General features: G+C 62.9%; 3 protein-coding genes across 3 annotated transcripts; all 3 read left to right on the plus strand.

The window, feature by feature from the left end:
* The first annotated feature begins 293 nt into the window (after nt 1–293).
* Nucleotides 294–8,914, plus strand: TXLNA (taxilin alpha). The gene is made up of 12 exons (XM_086480552.1): nt 294–347; nt 1,738–1,889; nt 2,920–3,258; nt 3,773–3,864; nt 4,841–5,011; nt 5,353–5,547; nt 5,717–5,836; nt 6,114–6,188; nt 6,724–6,816; nt 7,211–7,306; nt 7,721–8,078; nt 8,416–8,914. The coding sequence occupies exons 2-11, from the start codon at nt 1,772–1,774 to the stop codon at nt 8,069–8,071; spliced, it is 1,650 nt and encodes a 549-aa protein (XP_086336678.1). The 5' UTR covers nt 294–347; nt 1,738–1,771; the 3' UTR covers nt 8,072–8,078; nt 8,416–8,914.
* Nucleotides 8,915–11,678: 2,764 nt separating this feature from the next.
* Nucleotides 11,679–13,113, plus strand: CCDC28B (coiled-coil domain containing 28B). Its single transcript, XM_086480000.1, has 5 exons — nt 11,679–11,839; nt 11,934–12,091; nt 12,181–12,335; nt 12,452–12,474; nt 13,062–13,113. Exons 1-5 carry the CDS (start codon nt 11,685–11,687, stop codon nt 13,111–13,113), a joined length of 543 nt encoding a protein of 180 aa, XP_086336126.1. The 5' UTR covers nt 11,679–11,684.
* A 307-nt stretch (nt 13,114–13,420) lies between these two features.
* On the plus strand, nt 13,421–16,619 carry IQCC (IQ motif containing C). Its single transcript, XM_086479694.1, has 5 exons — nt 13,421–13,495; nt 13,862–14,005; nt 14,521–14,860; nt 15,051–15,169; nt 15,636–16,619. Exons 1-5 carry the CDS (start codon nt 13,421–13,423, stop codon nt 15,675–15,677), a joined length of 720 nt encoding a protein of 239 aa, XP_086335820.1. The 3' UTR covers nt 15,678–16,619.
* Nucleotides 16,620–16,935: the final 316 nt, after the last annotated feature.

The raw sequence follows: 16,935 nt of genomic DNA on the forward strand, positions 1-16,935 counted from the left end.
CGCTGCCGCTTCTGCCCGGTCTTTCCCGGCAGGCCCCGCGGCGCCCCATCGCTGATTGGGTGGTGGCGCGGCTTAGCGCATGCGCAGTGCGCGTCCGCTAGGAGGCCCGGGCCGGAGCCGCTTCCCTCAGCGCGGAGGCCGGCGGGAGGCGGGGGGAGCCGGGCGGGGCGCCGCGGGCAGCCGCACCGCTACCGGCACCGGCACCGGCCAGGCCGCGCCTCACGGGGAGGGGGCCGCTCCGTCCTTCCTCCCCTCCCCCTTCCCTCGGTGCCGCCGGGTCCCGAGCGCTGATTGGCTGAGGAGAGAGGGGAGACCTGCGTCAGACCGCTGGAGCTGACGCCACGGGGGTGCGTGCATGATGTCATTGCGGTGCTGGCGGGGGAGGGGGCGCCGGTCTGCTTTTAACGTCACGGGGGGGGGGGGTCACAGGGGGGTGAAGGCGAGGGCGTTAACGGGGGCAGAGTGGGAGCGCCGCCCGGGAGGGGCCCGGGGTGGGGGGGAATATCGGGGGGGGGAGGGCAGGGGCACCGGCTGGGGGGGAGAGGGGCGGCAGGGAGAGGGGTTTGGCCGGGCCAGGGGTGTCAGCGTCAAGGGCAGGGGCTGCTGAGGGAGCCCAGGGCAGGGGCGAGGGGCTGGGGGCTGCCAGGGGAGCCAGGGTGGGGGCGAGGGCCGAGCGGCTGCCTCTCGCCCAGGGTTAGGGTGCGGAGCCGGTTATCGTCCGTCGGAGCCTCGGGAAGAGCACGGGAGCGGAGCTATTTACAGCAGCGGAGGGAAAAAGAGCGCCCGAGGCTGTGGGGCATGTGTGCGGCGTGAAGGTGCTGCCAGGCCCGCCGTGGGAGGGGGCACGGCCTCCCGCCTGCACGTGGGTGGATGACACACGGGCTGCGCTGCTGCCGCTGCTGATTTTCTCTTGTGTATTTTGGGGGTTTGTGCCTTCGTAAGCCCTGTCCGGGGCTGTGCTCGGAGGAAAAGCCAAGGTCTCCGTGTAACTGCTGCAAAATGGCAGGAAAAGCCGTTCTCCGCTTCTTGTGGAGCAATCCCTTGCCTCTAGACTGGAGCATCGCCTGCTTCTGCTCCGTGACTGGCATCGGAAATAGAGCAGGGGGTGCGGGCAGGAAGGGTGAGAACTCATCTGCCCTGCGGAGGGAGAGAGGGTGAGGAGAGAGGGGCTGGGATTTGGGCTCGGTCCATTAGTGTGGGCTCGTGGCGACGCTGGTTAATCTTTTCAGTGCCGAGCCCCGGCTCTGCGGGGCAGCTGCGGGCTTTCCTCAGCCGCCTGCGTGGTTTCAGTCGGTGTCGACCTTTCTGCTGTTTTGAGGTTCTGGTCTCTGGGTGCCCCGCTGCAGGGAGGGGGTTTCTCTGTCAGTGTGCCCAGACCGCTCCGAGTTTTGGAATCCGCGAGTAAAACGCAGTGAGGGGCACGGGGGGAGGACAGCCAGGGCTGAGGAGGTTGTGCCCGGCAGATTAGGCAAACTGCGGGCTGTCTGTGAGTCGGGAGAGGCTGCGTTGCTCTAGGAGGGGCTGCCTGCAGCTCCTCAGCTGGAAGAGGAGTTCTCCTCGTACAGAGGCCTTTGCAGTGAAGCGCAAAGCCAAACCGAAACGATGCTTTCCCCAGCGCGGAGCTGCGGGTGGCAGCCTCTGCCGAGAACCAGTTCCTTCCCAGTCCAGGTTGACGACTCCTAAAATCCTCCACGCTGTTACTTCTTAAAATTAAGTATAGCTGCTCTCTCTCTCTAGGGTTTCTCGAGACTGAGCGGGGAGAAAGGTCGTGATGAAGAACCAAGGCGGGGAGACCAAAGCGGCCCCGCGGCCTGCTAGCTCTTCCAAAATGAGCGGCGCTCTGGTGCTGGAGGAGGGCGACTCGCCGGAGGCTGCAGCACCCCTGGAAGGTGGGGAGTCCCCAGGGCCCGCGGCTGGCGGCAGAGCTGAGGGCCCCGGCAGCGCGGCGCAGGAAGCGCGCGAGGGTGGGTTTCGAGCCTGGAGACGGTCAGGGTGGGCAACTGCATCCATCTCTTTTTGCTTGTGTAAGAGCAGCTGTGTTTTCCGGGGCAGAAAATCCTGATTTCTCCCTATTTCTGTGTGCGTACAGCTCTGAAGTAGTTACCTCTTCCTGCCCAAAGCGTGGAGCTGGTTCTCACCTGAAAACGAGGGGGTGGTTAGCGTTGCTTAGAGCTTAAGCGTCCCGTCCAGCAAATGTCAGACAGCTCTTTCCTTGGGGCAGCGCTGTGCTGAGTGACCTGCCCTGTTACTGGCACTTCATAAAACTTACTCCTTGGAAGACGAAAACCAGGTCCGATCGAGTGGGTGCTTGGCTAAAATTAACCCTGCCTTGGGCTCTGGTGCTGGGTAAACGGGGGGCGCAGGGGGCGCACAGCGAGTAGGGTCAGTTTAATAACCAAGGGCCGTAAGTCTCTCCTTTTGGAGGATCTTTGGAAGCGAAGCAGCGTGCTGAAGGATGTGCCGCCTGCTCTCTTCCCGAAGTGTCTGCTGTTGGGGACGAGATATGTTTGATCTTGGACACTACAGCTGCTCTTGGATGTGGGGAGAGAGGCTCACCCAGGTTCAGAAATCCATTGTGATGTAAAAAAGCCCGGCTCTGGGGCTGTTAGCAGGCAGCTCCTGTGAGGGAAAGCTCACGCACACCCTGCGTTCGTTAAAGGAGGCGGGGGGCAGGTTTCGCTCTTGACAGATGTCAGGGGCTTGGTCATGCTCTCGTGATCAAAAGAGAGGCTGCCAGGAATGCACCTCCATTGTCAGGGCAGCTGGCTGGAGACGCAGCCCGAACAAAGCAGCTTATGTCGCTGGAAGTGGCGCCGGCCTGGGTGCAGTGGGGTGCGCGGGGAAACCTCCCCTTTGCCGTGGGGTGAGAATAGAGGGTGTGAGGGAAGCCTCATGCTTTTGTGTTCCCGTCTCCCACAGCTCCTCTTGCGCAGGAGGACACCAAGTCCTCCCGGCCCGCCGTGCGTGACGTCTCCGAAGAGCTGAGCCGGCAGCTCGAGGACATCTTGAACACGTACTGCGTGGATGCCAGCCAGGAGGGCCCGGGCGAGGACGGCGGGCAGAGCGAGCCCGCCGAGCCGGAAGAAGCCGAGAAGTGTCGTAGCGAGTCCCCCCGGAACGGTGACCAGGAGACGGGCGGCCCCGAGATGAACGGGGAGAAGGAGATCACGAAGGGGACCGAAGAGTTTCGACCCGGCGAGGAGTGTGGGGAGCGGGATCAGAAGAAGGCTCAGGAAAAGAAGAAAGCCAAGGGCCTGGGTAAGAGCCTCCCTGCCCCGGCGGTGCCGCCAGCCTGAGGACTTCGGCGCAGACGTTGGTTTTGTACCGCGCTGGTTGCCCCCAGTGAAACGAGCGCCTGGTGTGCGTGACGTGCAGCAGCGTTCGGGAACGAGAGCGTCGTGTCTTGTGGTACGGGAGGAGACGTACCGAGTGCTGCGGAGGCGCTGACTGCTCCTGGGTGCTGCTGCAGCCTCTGAGCTCTGGATTTCTCTTCTGCTGGCCACAACTCTCTCTAGCCAGCCCAGTGGTGGTTTCCTGTGCTGAAAACCAGGCCCCTCCCCAGCTGCTTCAGTTGTTCACTCGCTGCATGCGGTGAAATCTGGGGGGGCAGAGCCCTGAGAAGGCGCTGGAGGGGGTGGCTCTGGCCCAGGGCAGGCACGGCTGTGAGACCTGTTTTTTCTCTCCTCTCCTTGCCCTTATGAGCCAGAACTCTGTGTAAGGGATTGTATTTTCTTTATTTATTTGTTGATTTTAATTCTTTGTCTCGTTCCAGGCAAAGAAATCACTTTGCTGATGCAGACGCTGAACACCCTGAGCACACCAGAGGAGAAACTAGCAGCTCTGTGCAAGAAATACGCTGAGCTGGTGAGTGCTTATGTCTTCGTTCCAGGCGCTGGGGCTGGGGGAGGACACTGCAGCAGTGAGCACAGGAGCCGCTTGAGGAGGCAGGAGACAGCTGTAGGTTTTGGGTTTTTTTTTTCCTTGATGTTGAGAGGGACGGTCCAGGAACACAGACAGAGCTTTGCAGTGTATGGTCCGGGATCTCTGCGGTGCTGGCTGTCCAGCTGTCAGAGGATAGGTGTTGCTTGGTCCAGCCAGGCGCTGTTGTTCGCAGAAGTGTGAGCGTGGACGGGAGTATTTTTGGCAAATCTGGGTGTCAGAGGCCTCCAGATCTGTTTTCTCTCTGCTCCTCTAACGTGGAAGCTGCATCTCTTGCCCATCCTCTCCTAGGAGCGTGCTGTGGCCAGGTCTGTTTTCTGCTGAGCCTGCGTGTCCCCATCGTGAGCTGGGAGCTGGCAGGCCCGGCGGTGACAGGAGATGGCACAGATGCGTCTGCCACCTCCGCCGCCCAGTCGCTGCGTTTCTGGCGATACGCTCCTACCGAGACACGTGCGTTTGGCAGAGCCACCGTGCCGCCGCGCGGCCGCGCGACACGCGCACAGCCTGGCGCCGCGTTTGTTCAGAGCTGGTTCTGGGCACAGGTCTAGTTCTGCGCGTGGATCTGGCACGGGGGCGTGGGACTGCCTGTGCGTGTCCCCAGCGGGCGTGTGCAGGTTCTCCCTGCGCTCGGAGCTCTGCTCCCCTGGAGCAACGCGCGCGTGGAGGTGCTGGGGTGAATGCGCCGGTCTTGCAGGTTCCAGGAGTGCAGGAGGGAGAAGGGCCCTGTCCAACCTTGGGCTCTGTCAGTCCTGCTCTGCTCAGAAGTGGCGTTTCTCACATTAACAAACCTCCTCTCAGAGCACAGAGAGCACTTCTTTGATCCCCGTGTCCCCTCAGCGGGGCACAGCACGTTGCCCTGGCCTGTCTTGCTGCAGCTGTGCCCTTTGCTCCCCTGTCCTAGCTGGAAGAGCACCGTAACTCCCAGAAGCAGATGAAGATCTTGCAGAAGAAGCAGACGCAGCTGGTGCAAGAGAAGGACCACCTGCAGAGCGAGCACAGCAAGGCCATCCTGGCCCGCAGCAAGCTGGAGAGCCTGTGCCGCGAGCTCCAGAGACACAACCGCACCCTCAAGGCAAGCGTCTCCTGGGCACCGCTCCAAGAGCTGCTCCGTCCCAAGCACTTGCTCTGAGCCGTTCGGGCAAACTGACCTTTACCAACGGTTGCCCGCAGCCTGCCGTCCAGGGCAGAGCTGTAATTTTACTGTTCAGTCGTTGTCCGCAGCGCCCGGGTGTTATTTCAGGGTGTATTCAGTGCAGAAAGGGAGGGAAAAGGCCCAAAGTCCTTCCTGATCGGTACAAGCGATAGCGGGAGGCCGGGCGGGTTCAGCGCATCACAGTTTGGGCACTTTGCTCACCTACCTGCCCAGCACAAGAGGCTGACGTGTCCCCGGTGTCTCTGCCCCCCCTCACGCAGGAGGAGGGTGTCCAACGTGCGCGGGAGGAAGAGGAGAAGCGGAAGGAGGTGACATCCCACTTCCAGGTGACGCTGAACGACATCCAGCTCCAGATGGAGCAGCACAACGAGAGGAACTCCAAGCTGCGCCAGGAGAACATGGAGCTGGCAGAGCGACTCAAGAAGCTCATCGAGCAGTACGAGCTGCGGGAGGAGGTGGGTCGGGGCGGGCGACCTGGCGGAGGGCTGCTCTGGTGCGTCCGTTCTGCCCGGTGAGGGGTGTTGCTGCTGTCGGAGGGGGGGAGAAGGGGCCTCTGGGCTGTGGGATCATCCCTTGGGGTCACTGCCGGAGCGTGCCAGTGACTGGTGGCGTTTCCCTTGGCAGCACATCGATAAGGTGTTCAAACACAAGGACCTGCAGCAGCAGCTGGTGGACGCCAAGCTCCAGCAGGCGCAGGAAATGCTGAAGGAGGCAGAGGAGAGACACCAGCGGGAGAAGGACTTTGTAAGTCTGAGAGCGGTTTTCTCGTGGTCGCGAGCGCTTTGCTTTTGGCCTCGTCCCTCTGTTGGATCCCCGAGTGCAGAGCCCAGGTGGGCTCAGGCCAGCCCAGGCCTCCTGCGAGCCCAGCGGTGACCGTTCCCCCGGCAGCTTCAGGAGCAAGGCTGGAGCCCTGCTCTGCTCTTCGTGTTTCTCCCAGCCCGTTCCTGTCTCCAGGCCGAGCGCCAGCCGTGCGGGGGCATGTTGAGAGCCTTCCCTGGCAACTGCTTTTGCTCTTCCCTAGCTGCTGAAGGAAGCTGTGGAATCGCAGAGGATGTGCGAGCTGATGAAGCAGCAGGAGACTCATCTCAAGCAGCAGGTGAGTTACCTGGTCTGGGTGCTCAGCCTCTTTATTTGTTGGGTTTTTTTTTCCTTCCTCCCTAAGCAGGGAACAACCCAAAGTTCCTGAATCGGGGAAACACAGGGGCAGGATTGCTCCTGGGTTTGGTAATGGTGAGCCTGTGTCAGCACGGTGTGAGCTGAGGCTTCCTCCAGCGATTCTGCCTTCTGGGAGAAAGCGGCCTTGGTTTTTACCAGCGCGTTTCCCAGTGCTGGGAGCAGTCGTGTGATCGTACTTTGCTAAGTCAGACCCAGCAAGTGCCTCCTGCGAAGGCCTGGAGATACTTGCAGAACACATCAGTGTCTGAGGATGTTTCTGTAGGAAAGAATTTTTCCACATTCCCCAGTACCTAATGTGGGCAGAGCAGCTCCGTGCTCCCAGTTTGTTTGTCGTAAAGTCCAGTCACGAGACAAGTGGCTCGGTTCTTGGCTGACATCTCCCCTGTCCCGGGGAAGACTTGTCAGGAGGTACCGTGGCGAGCGGTGAGGAGCTGTAACCCTGTCTCTCCCCGCAGCTTGCTCTCTACACAGAGAAGTTTGAAGAATTCCAGAACACCCTTTCCAAAAGCAGCGAAGTGTTCACGACGTTTAAACAGGAGATGGAGAAGGTGGGTGACGCTTTTGCTGCCCAGCAGAGCTTGCGTGGGCCGGAGGCACTGCCTGTCCGTCTCTCCGCGATGCCTCTGCGAGCTGGCAAAGCCGCAGCTCTGTCATTGGGCTTTGCTGGTGTTAAAATCAGCCACGAGCCAGTGTAATCGTGGGTCGATACCGTCCTTGTGCGGTGGCTTTGTCCCCTGCCTGTGTCGGAACAAGCAGCGCTCCCCCCCGTCCCCTGGCTCGTCGCTGCCTGGTCTGTGTTTGCCACTGGTGAAGCCGACTGCAGCGGGACAAGGAGACGTTTGTCACCTCGCTGGGATAGCGGGTGCCCCTCCGAGGACGTAACTGGCTGCAGCGCTCTGCCTGTGGCTTATTTGTTCCCTCTTTGTCACCGCGGTTCTGTAGATGACGAAGAAAATCAAGAAGCTGGAGAAAGAGACCACCATGTACCGCTCTCGCTGGGAGAGCAGCAACAAGGCTCTCCTGGAGATGGCTGAAGAGGTGAGGAGGCTCTGGCTGGCCTGTGCTGAGGCAGGCGGCCGGAGCAGTTGGGCTGGAGGTGAGGGGCAGCAGGACGGCTCGTGTCTTACTGCGGGCGGGCTGGGCGGGGGGTTGTGGGGTTTCCCTTCAGCTTGATTTCCTTCCCTGCCCACGGTGGCGGGTGCCCTCTGTCACGTGGCAGAAGCGATGGTTAATTCGTGCAGAGGCGCAGGAAGAAGTCAGGCAGCCTCGGCAGCGCTTGGCCTCGGTGGGGGCAAAGGGGGCAGGAAGCAGTGACGATAGCGTCAGGTCCTTTGAATGCCAAATGTTTGCTTGGTCACGAGTATCTCCCCCTTGAGCTTCCCTTTGAGGTTTCATCTCTCTCCCTTTCTGCCTCTCGCGTTGAGTCGGTCTGAACTGCCTCTGTACTTACAGAAAACCCTTCGGGACAAAGAGTTAGAGGGGCTTCAGGTGAAAATCCAGCGCTTGGAGAAGCTGTGCCGAGCCCTGCAAACGGAGCGCAATGACCTCAACAAGAAGGTGCAGGACCTGTGTGCCCACGCGCCCCGGGCAGACACGGACCTGTTGGAGCCTTTGAAGGACCCATCCCGGGACGGCCCCGAGGCGGCGCCGGGAGGCGCTCCGGCAGAGCAGCGCCTGGCTGAGGATTGCCTTCGCTCGGGAAAGCCGCCACACAGCCCGGATCCTGCGGAGAGCCTGGGAGAACTGAGCACGGGAGCCTTGGGGCAGAGTGGGACTGAGGAAGGCACTCAGGGCGCTGACTGAGCCCGCGGTAGGCAGAGGGAGGGCGAGGGAGGGTAACGTGAATGTTTCCGTAGACTCGATCTGATGTCCCTCTCCTGGTCCTTGGATGGGCGCGAGAGGACGGCCCTCCTGGGGATTTGAGATTGCCTAGCTTAGGTTCTTGGAGGGTTTTTAAAATTTTATATATATATATATTTATATATATATATATATATGATATATAAAATATGTGCAGGGCAACGTACACTTTATACATGGATATACATGACAACTAGAATGACCCGGCCCCCTGCGTGTGCGTGAATAACTAATCGATGGAGACTCAACCGACCATCCCCTTCACCAAAAGACCTTGTCATTGGCAGGCTGCGACTCCCCTAAGATCTAGCGCAGCTCGGGAAAGCAGGCGCGTGGATCTGCCCCGGCACGTGGATCTGCTGGGACAGCCGGACGGGTCGCCGCCTCCACCTCCACAGCGACGCTCTCGCATCGAGTCAAAGCCACCGAGCCGAGCAGGGGAGAACCGAAGCGTTTCCCAGCGCTGGATTCTCCCTCCCTCCCTCCTCTGCCTCAGGCAGGAGGGAGCTCCTGGACTCTTGTTTCCTCGTGCCCTGGCTGGCAGCTCTCCTGTGTGAGCAGAGCAAACAAGGGCGAAAGAGGCCGTTTCCCCTCCTCCCGTGTGGGTTTCGTGTATCGAACGGGGACAAAACGAAGCGGAGGAACTGGGGCTGCCCGGTTCACCCAGGCCTCCCGCAGGGCCTGTGCTCTTCCCAGAACCTGCCAATGTCTCAGTAGCCTTACGATTCACAGTTGCCTCTTTGCTATACGCACATGTGCACAAGTGTATTAAACAGTTAATCCAAAGGTCGAATTCCCAAGTGTTTTGCACAAGCGCGTGTGATCCGTTGTGCAAGGGGACGGGGAGGTCCCACCCGAACTCCTCTGACCCCGCGTCAGGACCTCCGCGGCCCCTGCCTTGGGGCCGAGCAGGCTCAGAGGTGGCCACGGAGCTGGGGCTCCTGGAGGATAAAACCTGCGTTCGCTCCACGACCTCCTGCTTAAGCCAAATCGCCGGGACCGGCACAACGGACCGTGCTGTGGGCTGGTCCCGTCCGCAGCGACAGGCCCTCCAGACACCCCCCCCTTTCTCCTTTCCCCCTCTGCTTTCTCAGAAGAGCGTCTCCCAAGTGCTGCTGTGGCTGGGAGGGCCCCGTGGCCTCTGCCCAGGGCGTGAAGCCCTCGCCCGAAGGACCCTCTTGTGCTGGGAGGGTGTTCATGGACACGTGGGGCCGGCCGGCCCAGGGCGTGGGGGATGTATCCTTGGTTTCTCAAGAGTTTCTCTTTTTGCTGTTCTTTTTGGGAGACCTCTGCTTGCTTGGAAGCCTCCTTGCTGCAGCTTCTCGTTACGACAGACTTTATTTTCAGCATGGCCTTCCTTTTGCTTGAAGCTGAAGCGAGCTGGCGGGAGCGGTTCCTCGCGGCGGATGGGTTCAGCAGAACGGCTTTGGTTTCTCTTCCAGCAACGCAGCTGCTCTTGCATCTTCTCTCCGCCGTTGTACGGTGCCCTCGCAAAGGACCTGCCTCGCTGCCGGGGGGGAGCAGCCCGTGGGAGCTGCCTCCACGTCCCCCTTCCCTCCACGGGTTCTCCAGCGAGTTCAGGTCTAACGAAGGTGGCTGGCTGCAGCGGAGACGGGGTCTGACGAGTCTCTGCATGGCCACAGTCTCGCACATCCCCTGGGACGTGTTCCCTGGAGCTGAGCGTGGCTTTGTCTTCCAGCCCCTCGCTGTCGGCGTCGCTTCCTCCAGCGCAGGGACATGTTTGCCTCTGGCAGGAGCCCCTGGGCAAGCAAATGCAGCTCTGGCCTGGTGGGACCACCCTGTTCCCAGCAGCCGGGTTGAGCGAGGGCTGCAGCAGGGCTCTGGACTTCTCTTCCCCCTCCTTCAGTACAAGAAAAACCTCTTAAAAAGTCACCAACCCCCCATTTTTTTTCCTTTTCCCTGTTCTGGTACCAATAACCTCTGCAGGGGCTATTTCTGTGTATCTTCGTACCCAATAGAAACACCCAACCTTGCTGCTGCTGCCTCTTGTTTCTCCTTCATTGGGCCACGTTTGGGAGCGGAGATTTGGGGCACTGAGAGGGGGAGGCCATATCAGCATCTGCTGGGCACGGCTTCCCTCCCTCCCAGGGGCTTGGGCCCAGCGGGACTGAGGTGGGGGGAGGCTGGGAGGGATCTTCTGCTGCCGGGGGGGGGGAAGGTCGGGTGGGTCTGTCCCCAGGACCCCCGGCATGGGGCATCGCACGGAGCTGGGGCAAGCAGCGTGTGCGGTGTCAGAGCCCCAGCTGGGCAGCCCCTGGCATCTGTGTTGGTTCTGAAATGTCCCAAGATTGGCTTAAAAGTCCTGCAATGGTTTAAATGAGTAGTTCTGAATGCGCGGGACTTGTCTAATCCTGCCCCTGCGTGAGGGCCGGAGGCTCGTTCCTGCAGAGTCAGATCCTGCCGTCACCGGGGGGACTTGGGGTGAACCCTGGTGGCTTGGGGTGGCTGGGGGGGGGGGGGGGCTGGTGGTGACCCCAGGTCCGCTCCTGAGGAAGGCGTGTGGGAGCAGCCGCTGTCACCCACGCCAGCCCCTCGCTGTGTCTGCTCCAGCGGTGCGGGATGAAGCCGGTGCCGGTGCTGCGGTCAAGGCCAGGCCCAGCCATCCCGCAGGCTGCTCGGTGTCCGGCGGTGCCACCGCCCTGGGGACACGCCGGAGGAAGTTCCCTTTCCCTTTAAATGCAAATCCCAGCCGCGGGGCTGTGGGAGCAGTGTCCGGCGGGCTCGGGGTGTCCGGCGGGCTCGGGGACAGGCGTCCAGCGGGGCTCGGCGTGGCCGGCGGGCTCGGGGACGCGGCCGGGTCGGCACCGCAGGCCGAACCGGGGCCTGGCGCAGGTCAGTCCCCGCCCGCGCGGCCATGGCGCTCTGGGAGGGTGGCCGGAGGCTGCGGACAAAGGGGCTTCCCCAGCCCCCACCGGCACCGTGAAGGGCCCCGAGACACGGGAGGTGCTTGGCTGGTGCCTCAGGGGGGTGGCGGGTGCCGCCGCGGTCTCCGTCCGGCTCTCGCTGAGGGCAGCCGGGGTCGCTCGGCCCCGGCGCACGCGTGGCCGAAATCCTCTTTCCCGCGGCGCTGGGGAAGGCGCTGGGAGCCGAGGCCAAGCTGGCAGCAACCAGCCGCTGCTCGGGCCCCGGTTCCGCTCCGCGCCGCGATGCTCCAGCGCAGATGCCGGGATAACGCGGCCTGAGCCCGGCTGTCGGCACCGGAGCTCCCGGTTTCGGCCCTCCCGGTTTCGGCCCTCCCGGCTTCGGCCCTCCCGCCGCCGCAGGGCCACGACGCAGCCCGTGGGGCCCGGCTGCGGCTCACCCGTGGCCGTGGCCGACACGCTGCTGCGCTGAGGGGCCCGGAGCCCTTCTGCTGCACCACGGGCTGAGGCAGGAGGGGTGGCACCGCTCCGGGACCCCAATCCCCGCCAGCCCAGGGCAGACGCCTCCTCTCCAGGGAGGAGAAGCCCCCCGTGGGGAAGGAGCCACCAAGAGCTGTGTCCGTCCCACGCAGGGTCCTCGCCTCACGGATCTGGTGCCCCCCGCGCCCTTCGCCATGGAGGATCGGAGGAAGAAGCGGAGCCCCAAGGCCTGCCTGGCCCAGCCGGCGCCCGCCGGGGCCCCCCGGCCGCTGCCCCCCAGCAAAAGCACGTCCTTCGCGCTGCCGCTGCCCACCCTGCCCTCGCCCAGGCAGCGCGCCCGGCTCAGGCGGTCAGTGCCAGCGCGGGGGTGACCCCCGGTGCGGGGCCAGGCGGGGGTCTGGGTGATGCCAGCCTCTCCTTTCGCCCCCTCCCCCCCCGTGCAGGACGAGCAAGGAGCGGGGGCGGGCGGGCGGCGCGGGGGCGGCGCGGGGGGCCCCGCTGCAGCACAGCTTCCTGACCGACGTCTCCGACGTCTGCGAGATGGAGGGGGGCCTGCTCAGCCTCCTCAGCGACTTCCACTCGGGAAAGCTGCAGGCCTTCGGTGAGGGGCTGGGGGGGGGCTGGGGAGGGGGGCTGAGGGGGGCGGTTGGGGGGCCGGCGGGCCCTGATGGCTCCCGCCCGCGGGCGCAGGGAAGGAGTGCTCCTTCGAGCAGCTGGAGCACGTGCGGGAGATGCAGGAGAAGCTGGCGCGGCTCCACTTCGGCCTCGACGTCTGCGTGGAGGAGCTCCCCGAGGAGCAGAAGAAGGCGGCGGCTGACAGGAACCTGGACCAGCTGCTGGCACACGTGAGTGTCATCCCACCCCCTCGCCTCCTGCCCGGCCCCGCTGCCGTGGCCGGGGTCCCCACGCTGGCCCTGGGCCTCCCCTCCGGCACCTCAGCCTCTGCCTTTGCCTCCCGCAGCTGGAGGAGCTCAGCAGCTCCATGTATCCTGGGCCAGGGGCAATGGCGGTGGCGTTGACGGTGGTGGCTATGATGGTGGTGGTGGTGATGGCGGTGGCAGTGATGGCAGCGGTGGTGGCGATGGTGGTGGTGGCAGTGATGGAGGTGGTGGCAGTGATAGTGGTGGCAGTGGTGGTGGCAGTGATGGCAGTGATGGCAGTGGCGGTGAGGGTGGTAATGGCAGTGATGGCGGTGGCAGTGGTGGCGGTGGCAGTGGTGGTGGTGGTGAGGGTGGTGGTGGCAGTGATAGTGGTGAGGGTGGTGGTGGCAGTGATGGCGGTGGTGGCAGTGATGGCGGTGGCAGTGATGGCGGTGGCAGTGATGGCGGTGGCAGTAGTGGTGGTGGTGGTGAGGGTGGTGGTGGCAGCGATGGTGTTGAGGGTGGTGGTGGCAGTGATGGTAGTGGCGGTGAGGGTGGCGATGGCAGTGATGGCGGTGGCAGTGATGGCGGTGGCAGTGGTGGTGGTGAGGGGGGTGGTGGCAGTGGTGGCGGTGAGGGTGGTGATGGCAGTGGCGGTGGTGGCGAGGGGATGGCGTGTCCCCCTGGCGCTTTCCCTTGACCCACGCTCAGCCAGAAGCTGCACCTCGCTGAGAGCCCCGACCCCGAGGACGCGGCCGCCTGACCCTGCGCCCGGCCCGGCTGGGGGGCGGGGGGGGGGGGGGGCGCGGCCGCCACCAGGAGAGCCCCCGGGAGCCCCCTACCCCCCCTCGGAAGGGCCGATGGAGGCGACACCGGTCGCGCAACGCGGGGACAGCGGGGCCGGCCGGGCCCTGCCAGGCCAACGCCACCCCCCCCCCCCGCCGCCATTTTGATGGGACCCACAGTCAGCGGTGGCGGCGGCGAGGGGGCGGGGCTTGGCGCCGCGCATGCCCCCTGCGACGTCGCGGCCGGATGACGCCATCAGCCGGCGCCCGGTTACCGGAGCGGCCATGGCCGCGGCGCTGGGGCCGGGGGCGGAGGCCGAGGGGTGGCGGCGGCTGCTCCGCGCCGTCACCCGCCTGCAGGTGGGGGCCCGCCCGGAACGGGAGTCTTGGAGGGGACGACCCGGCTGGGTGGGGGCCATTGGGAGGACGCGGTGGGGCCCGGCTGGGAGGGGTCCCCGTGGGGGGGGAACATGGCGGGGAGGGGGGCCCGAGGGGACATCACGGCGAAGGGAGGGGGCCTTGGGGGTGCGCAGCTGGATGGGAGGGGGGTGGCGGGGGCCGTGGGTGCCTCATTAAAACCTGCCGTGGCTCCAGACACGGGACGCGTTTGCTCCTTGTGCGCCAGCCGCGGGGTGCGTGGGGAGGGGGCGGCGGGGAGGACGGGCAGGGGGCGGCGGGGGGGGTCTCGCTGGCTCCGGCAGCAGCACCCCCGGGCCGTGCCCGCAGGCCTGCGCCAGGGGTTACCTGCTGCGGAAGCGGTTTCGGAGCCTGCGGGCGGAGTACGAGGAGGTGGTGCGGGAGATCGAAGGAGACGTGAGCCGGCTGGAGTGGAGGGGACGGTTCCTGCCGCGGCCCGTGTTCGTCCCCGAGGTCTGTGGGTCGGGACGGGTGGGGGCTTCTGCGGGCCCGGCTGAGGGTGGGGGAAGCGCTGGGGCGCGGCGGATCCATGGGGTGGTGTGGCCAGGCGGGCTGGGCAGACGGTGCTTTCGCAGCATAGTCCCGGGAAGCTGCGTTTCTGCCAAATTTGAAACGATAATTACGCAGCCCCAGCCTGTAAGACTCCCCCTGACTTGAGCCCCTGAGTCCCCGACAGAGGATTTCTTCCTCTGGGTGAAGTGAAACGCCCGACCTGCGCAGGTGACTCCTGCGGGTGTTGTCCCCCAGCAGCCACCTCACCCGGTCGGACCCACTCCCGGGGGGAGCGGCTGCGCTCTGATGTCTGTACCACTTCTGGCAGGAAAGCCCTTCCATGTTCGTGACAGCTCGGTGTCTGCTAACGGCAGATTTTTGGCTGGGACAGAGCCTCTGGCCCGTGGCAGAGCCACCTTTCGCACCTTTATATTTTCTTTTCTTTATATTTTAATCTTGCCATGTTGCCCCTTCAGACGCCAACGCAAGGGAAGGGTCCAGCTCCGCGGGAGGCTGTGCCGTGTGACGAGGTCGGCGCAGTAAAACAGCCGGAGGAGCTGGACGCCTCTGAACCAGAACAGGACCGGGGCTGCAGCAGTGGGAATCCTACAGCCCAGCTGCAAAGTGAGAAAGAACCGAGCTCCGTGAGTGAAGGCGATGTAGTGACCCCCCCAGATCTCGGGGCTGATGCCGACAAACGCGCCGAAGAGGGGCGCAGCGCCCCAGCAGAGAGCGAGGACGGGCAGAACGTCAGCAACGTGTCCTCTGGGTGGGACAGCGCTGTCCTGGAGGCAGAGTCCCTTGAGGACTGCCTGGGTAAGAGGCGGGAGCCGGTGTGCGGCGTCTCTGGGTGACCTGGCGTGAGTGCAGGCGGCGCAGCAGGTCCCTGGAGAACCAAAACCTTGAGAGTACCCCGGAGAGGGGGGAACAGCTCGGTGCAGGACATTGGGTAGGTGTGCTCTGGATCTTTGTTCTAATAATAGGTTATTCTTCCGTTTCTTTGCAGAAATTCCACTTGAGGACTTAAAGAAGCTTCCTCGAACTCGGTCTGGTCTCCAGTCCTACAGGAATCACTTGATCATGGAGCTGCTGTGGTTGCAACAAGCTATCGCCAGCCGTAAAAACGTAAGGGCCTGACCCTGCCTCTCCCAAACCAGTGGGTCAGAGCAGTGCCTGCGGGCAGAGCAGTGCCACCCGTGGTGGGACGTGGGCTGAACGGTGACAGCTCAGTTACCCGAGGACTGGACTGGATGGTGGCAGTGCCCCTGATTTTTTTTTTTTCCCCTTTTCTGGTGAAATAATAATAATAATAAAAAAAAAAAAGGAATGATGAAGGAAACCAGGAGCTGCTTAGATCTGGTTACCAGCTTTGCCCCTGGCCTGCTACAGGGACGTTGCTGCTTTGGCAACTGTCCTGTCCCTCGGCACCGGCTGCCGTAGCGAGCTGCTGGTTGCATCGCTGGAAGGCGGGAGTCGGGCGTCTTCTGGCCAAGGGCAACGATTTTGCTGGCTGATGTGCAAGGGTGGCTGCTTTCCTGTCTGCAGGTCTCTGGGATTTGATGGTGAGTGCTTGGTTTCCTTTCTCTTGCAGTACTTGATGCTGAAACAGAAGCTGGGAGCTCCTGACCCGTAGGAGGGTGTCCCCGGGGGCGTGGGGCGCTTGGTGTGGAGCTGCAGCACCGCAGTCGTGACATGACCTCACGGGCAGCAGCAGTTTAGGGGAACTCCAGCTCTGTGGGTTGACGTTTTCTGCTTCAGATGAATGTGTCAAGAAAGCCTTTTATTTCTTTTCAACGCAAATATTTGGTCAAAGCAGGGATTAAACATCACTGTGAAGCCGAGGAGGTGGTTGTGCGTCCTGGAGGGAGCCCCTCCTTCCACAAGAACCACGGAGCTGGGTGGTCCTAGGGGAAAACTGAGGCTGGGAAGACGGTCACTTACAGAAGGCGCTTTCTGACCAGCTGATTGCTTGTGGTGGAACTGAAGTGCCTGAAGGCAGCGGGTGCTTTGAACCTGCAGGAACAAGCTCTTCTCCACTGAACTGCGTGTGACCCGTGTCGGTATCTCAGCAGTGTATTTGGGGTGGCTCAGCACGCCACGGCCCTGCGGTGTCTGGGATCTCCCAGCGCTCGTGGGGCTTTGGGCAGCACCTAGTTGAAGTACTCGGTTAGGGGGAGAGTTTCTGAACTTCCCTGTGCAGTTGGTGGGGAGCGATGGCACATCAAACCTGACCTTCAGGAGAGGAGGCTGGGTTCCCCACTTGCACCTCTCTGGCCCTGGTAATGTTGCTCTGTGTGGCAGAGTCACCTGGACTGGTGCTTGAGGGACGACTTAGGGGGTTTGGCGCTTTGTCTGTATGTTGCTCTAGTTCAGGGGCACTCAAGGTCCCTCAGAAAGGGACTTTCCTTGTGGGGCTGTGGTTCCCTACGATGACCCTGAGTCTTCTGTGCAGATCCTCTGCATTCCTGCTGACCAAACGGTCGCTCTTGCCGTGTGGCAGGTGTATCTTTGTGGCAGGGGTATCTTTCTGTTCCTCGTGGTGCCGACTTCTTTGTGAATAAAAACCTTTCCTGAAGCTCGTCTCTGAAGCTGTCCATTCCTGTCTAGCTCGCCACCTTCTCCATAGCCCTCTTCGACCCCTTCCCGTGCGAAGGGTGGTGGGTCTGCTGGGGCACAGCTGTTTGTCCAGTGCACACAGGACAGAAGCTGGTTGTGCTGCTCCTGCAGGTAGCAAGCGATGGCAAGGCAGGGGGACAGCTTTTGGGTGGGATGGGAGCTGCTGCCGTAAAGGTGTGGCACTTGCTTTACCTCCAGGCTTGGTAATCTCAGCCTGGCGGCTGCTGAGGGAGCTCACAGCGCTGCTGGCGTCTGGGGATTAAAGAGCTCTGTGG

The sequence above is a fragment of the Leptosomus discolor genome, chromosome Z (genome assembly GCF_034619465.1).
Source record: "Leptosomus discolor isolate bLepDis1 chromosome Z, bLepDis1.hap2, whole genome shotgun sequence".
Classification (NCBI taxonomy): Eukaryota; Metazoa; Chordata; class Aves; order Leptosomiformes; family Leptosomidae; genus Leptosomus; species Leptosomus discolor.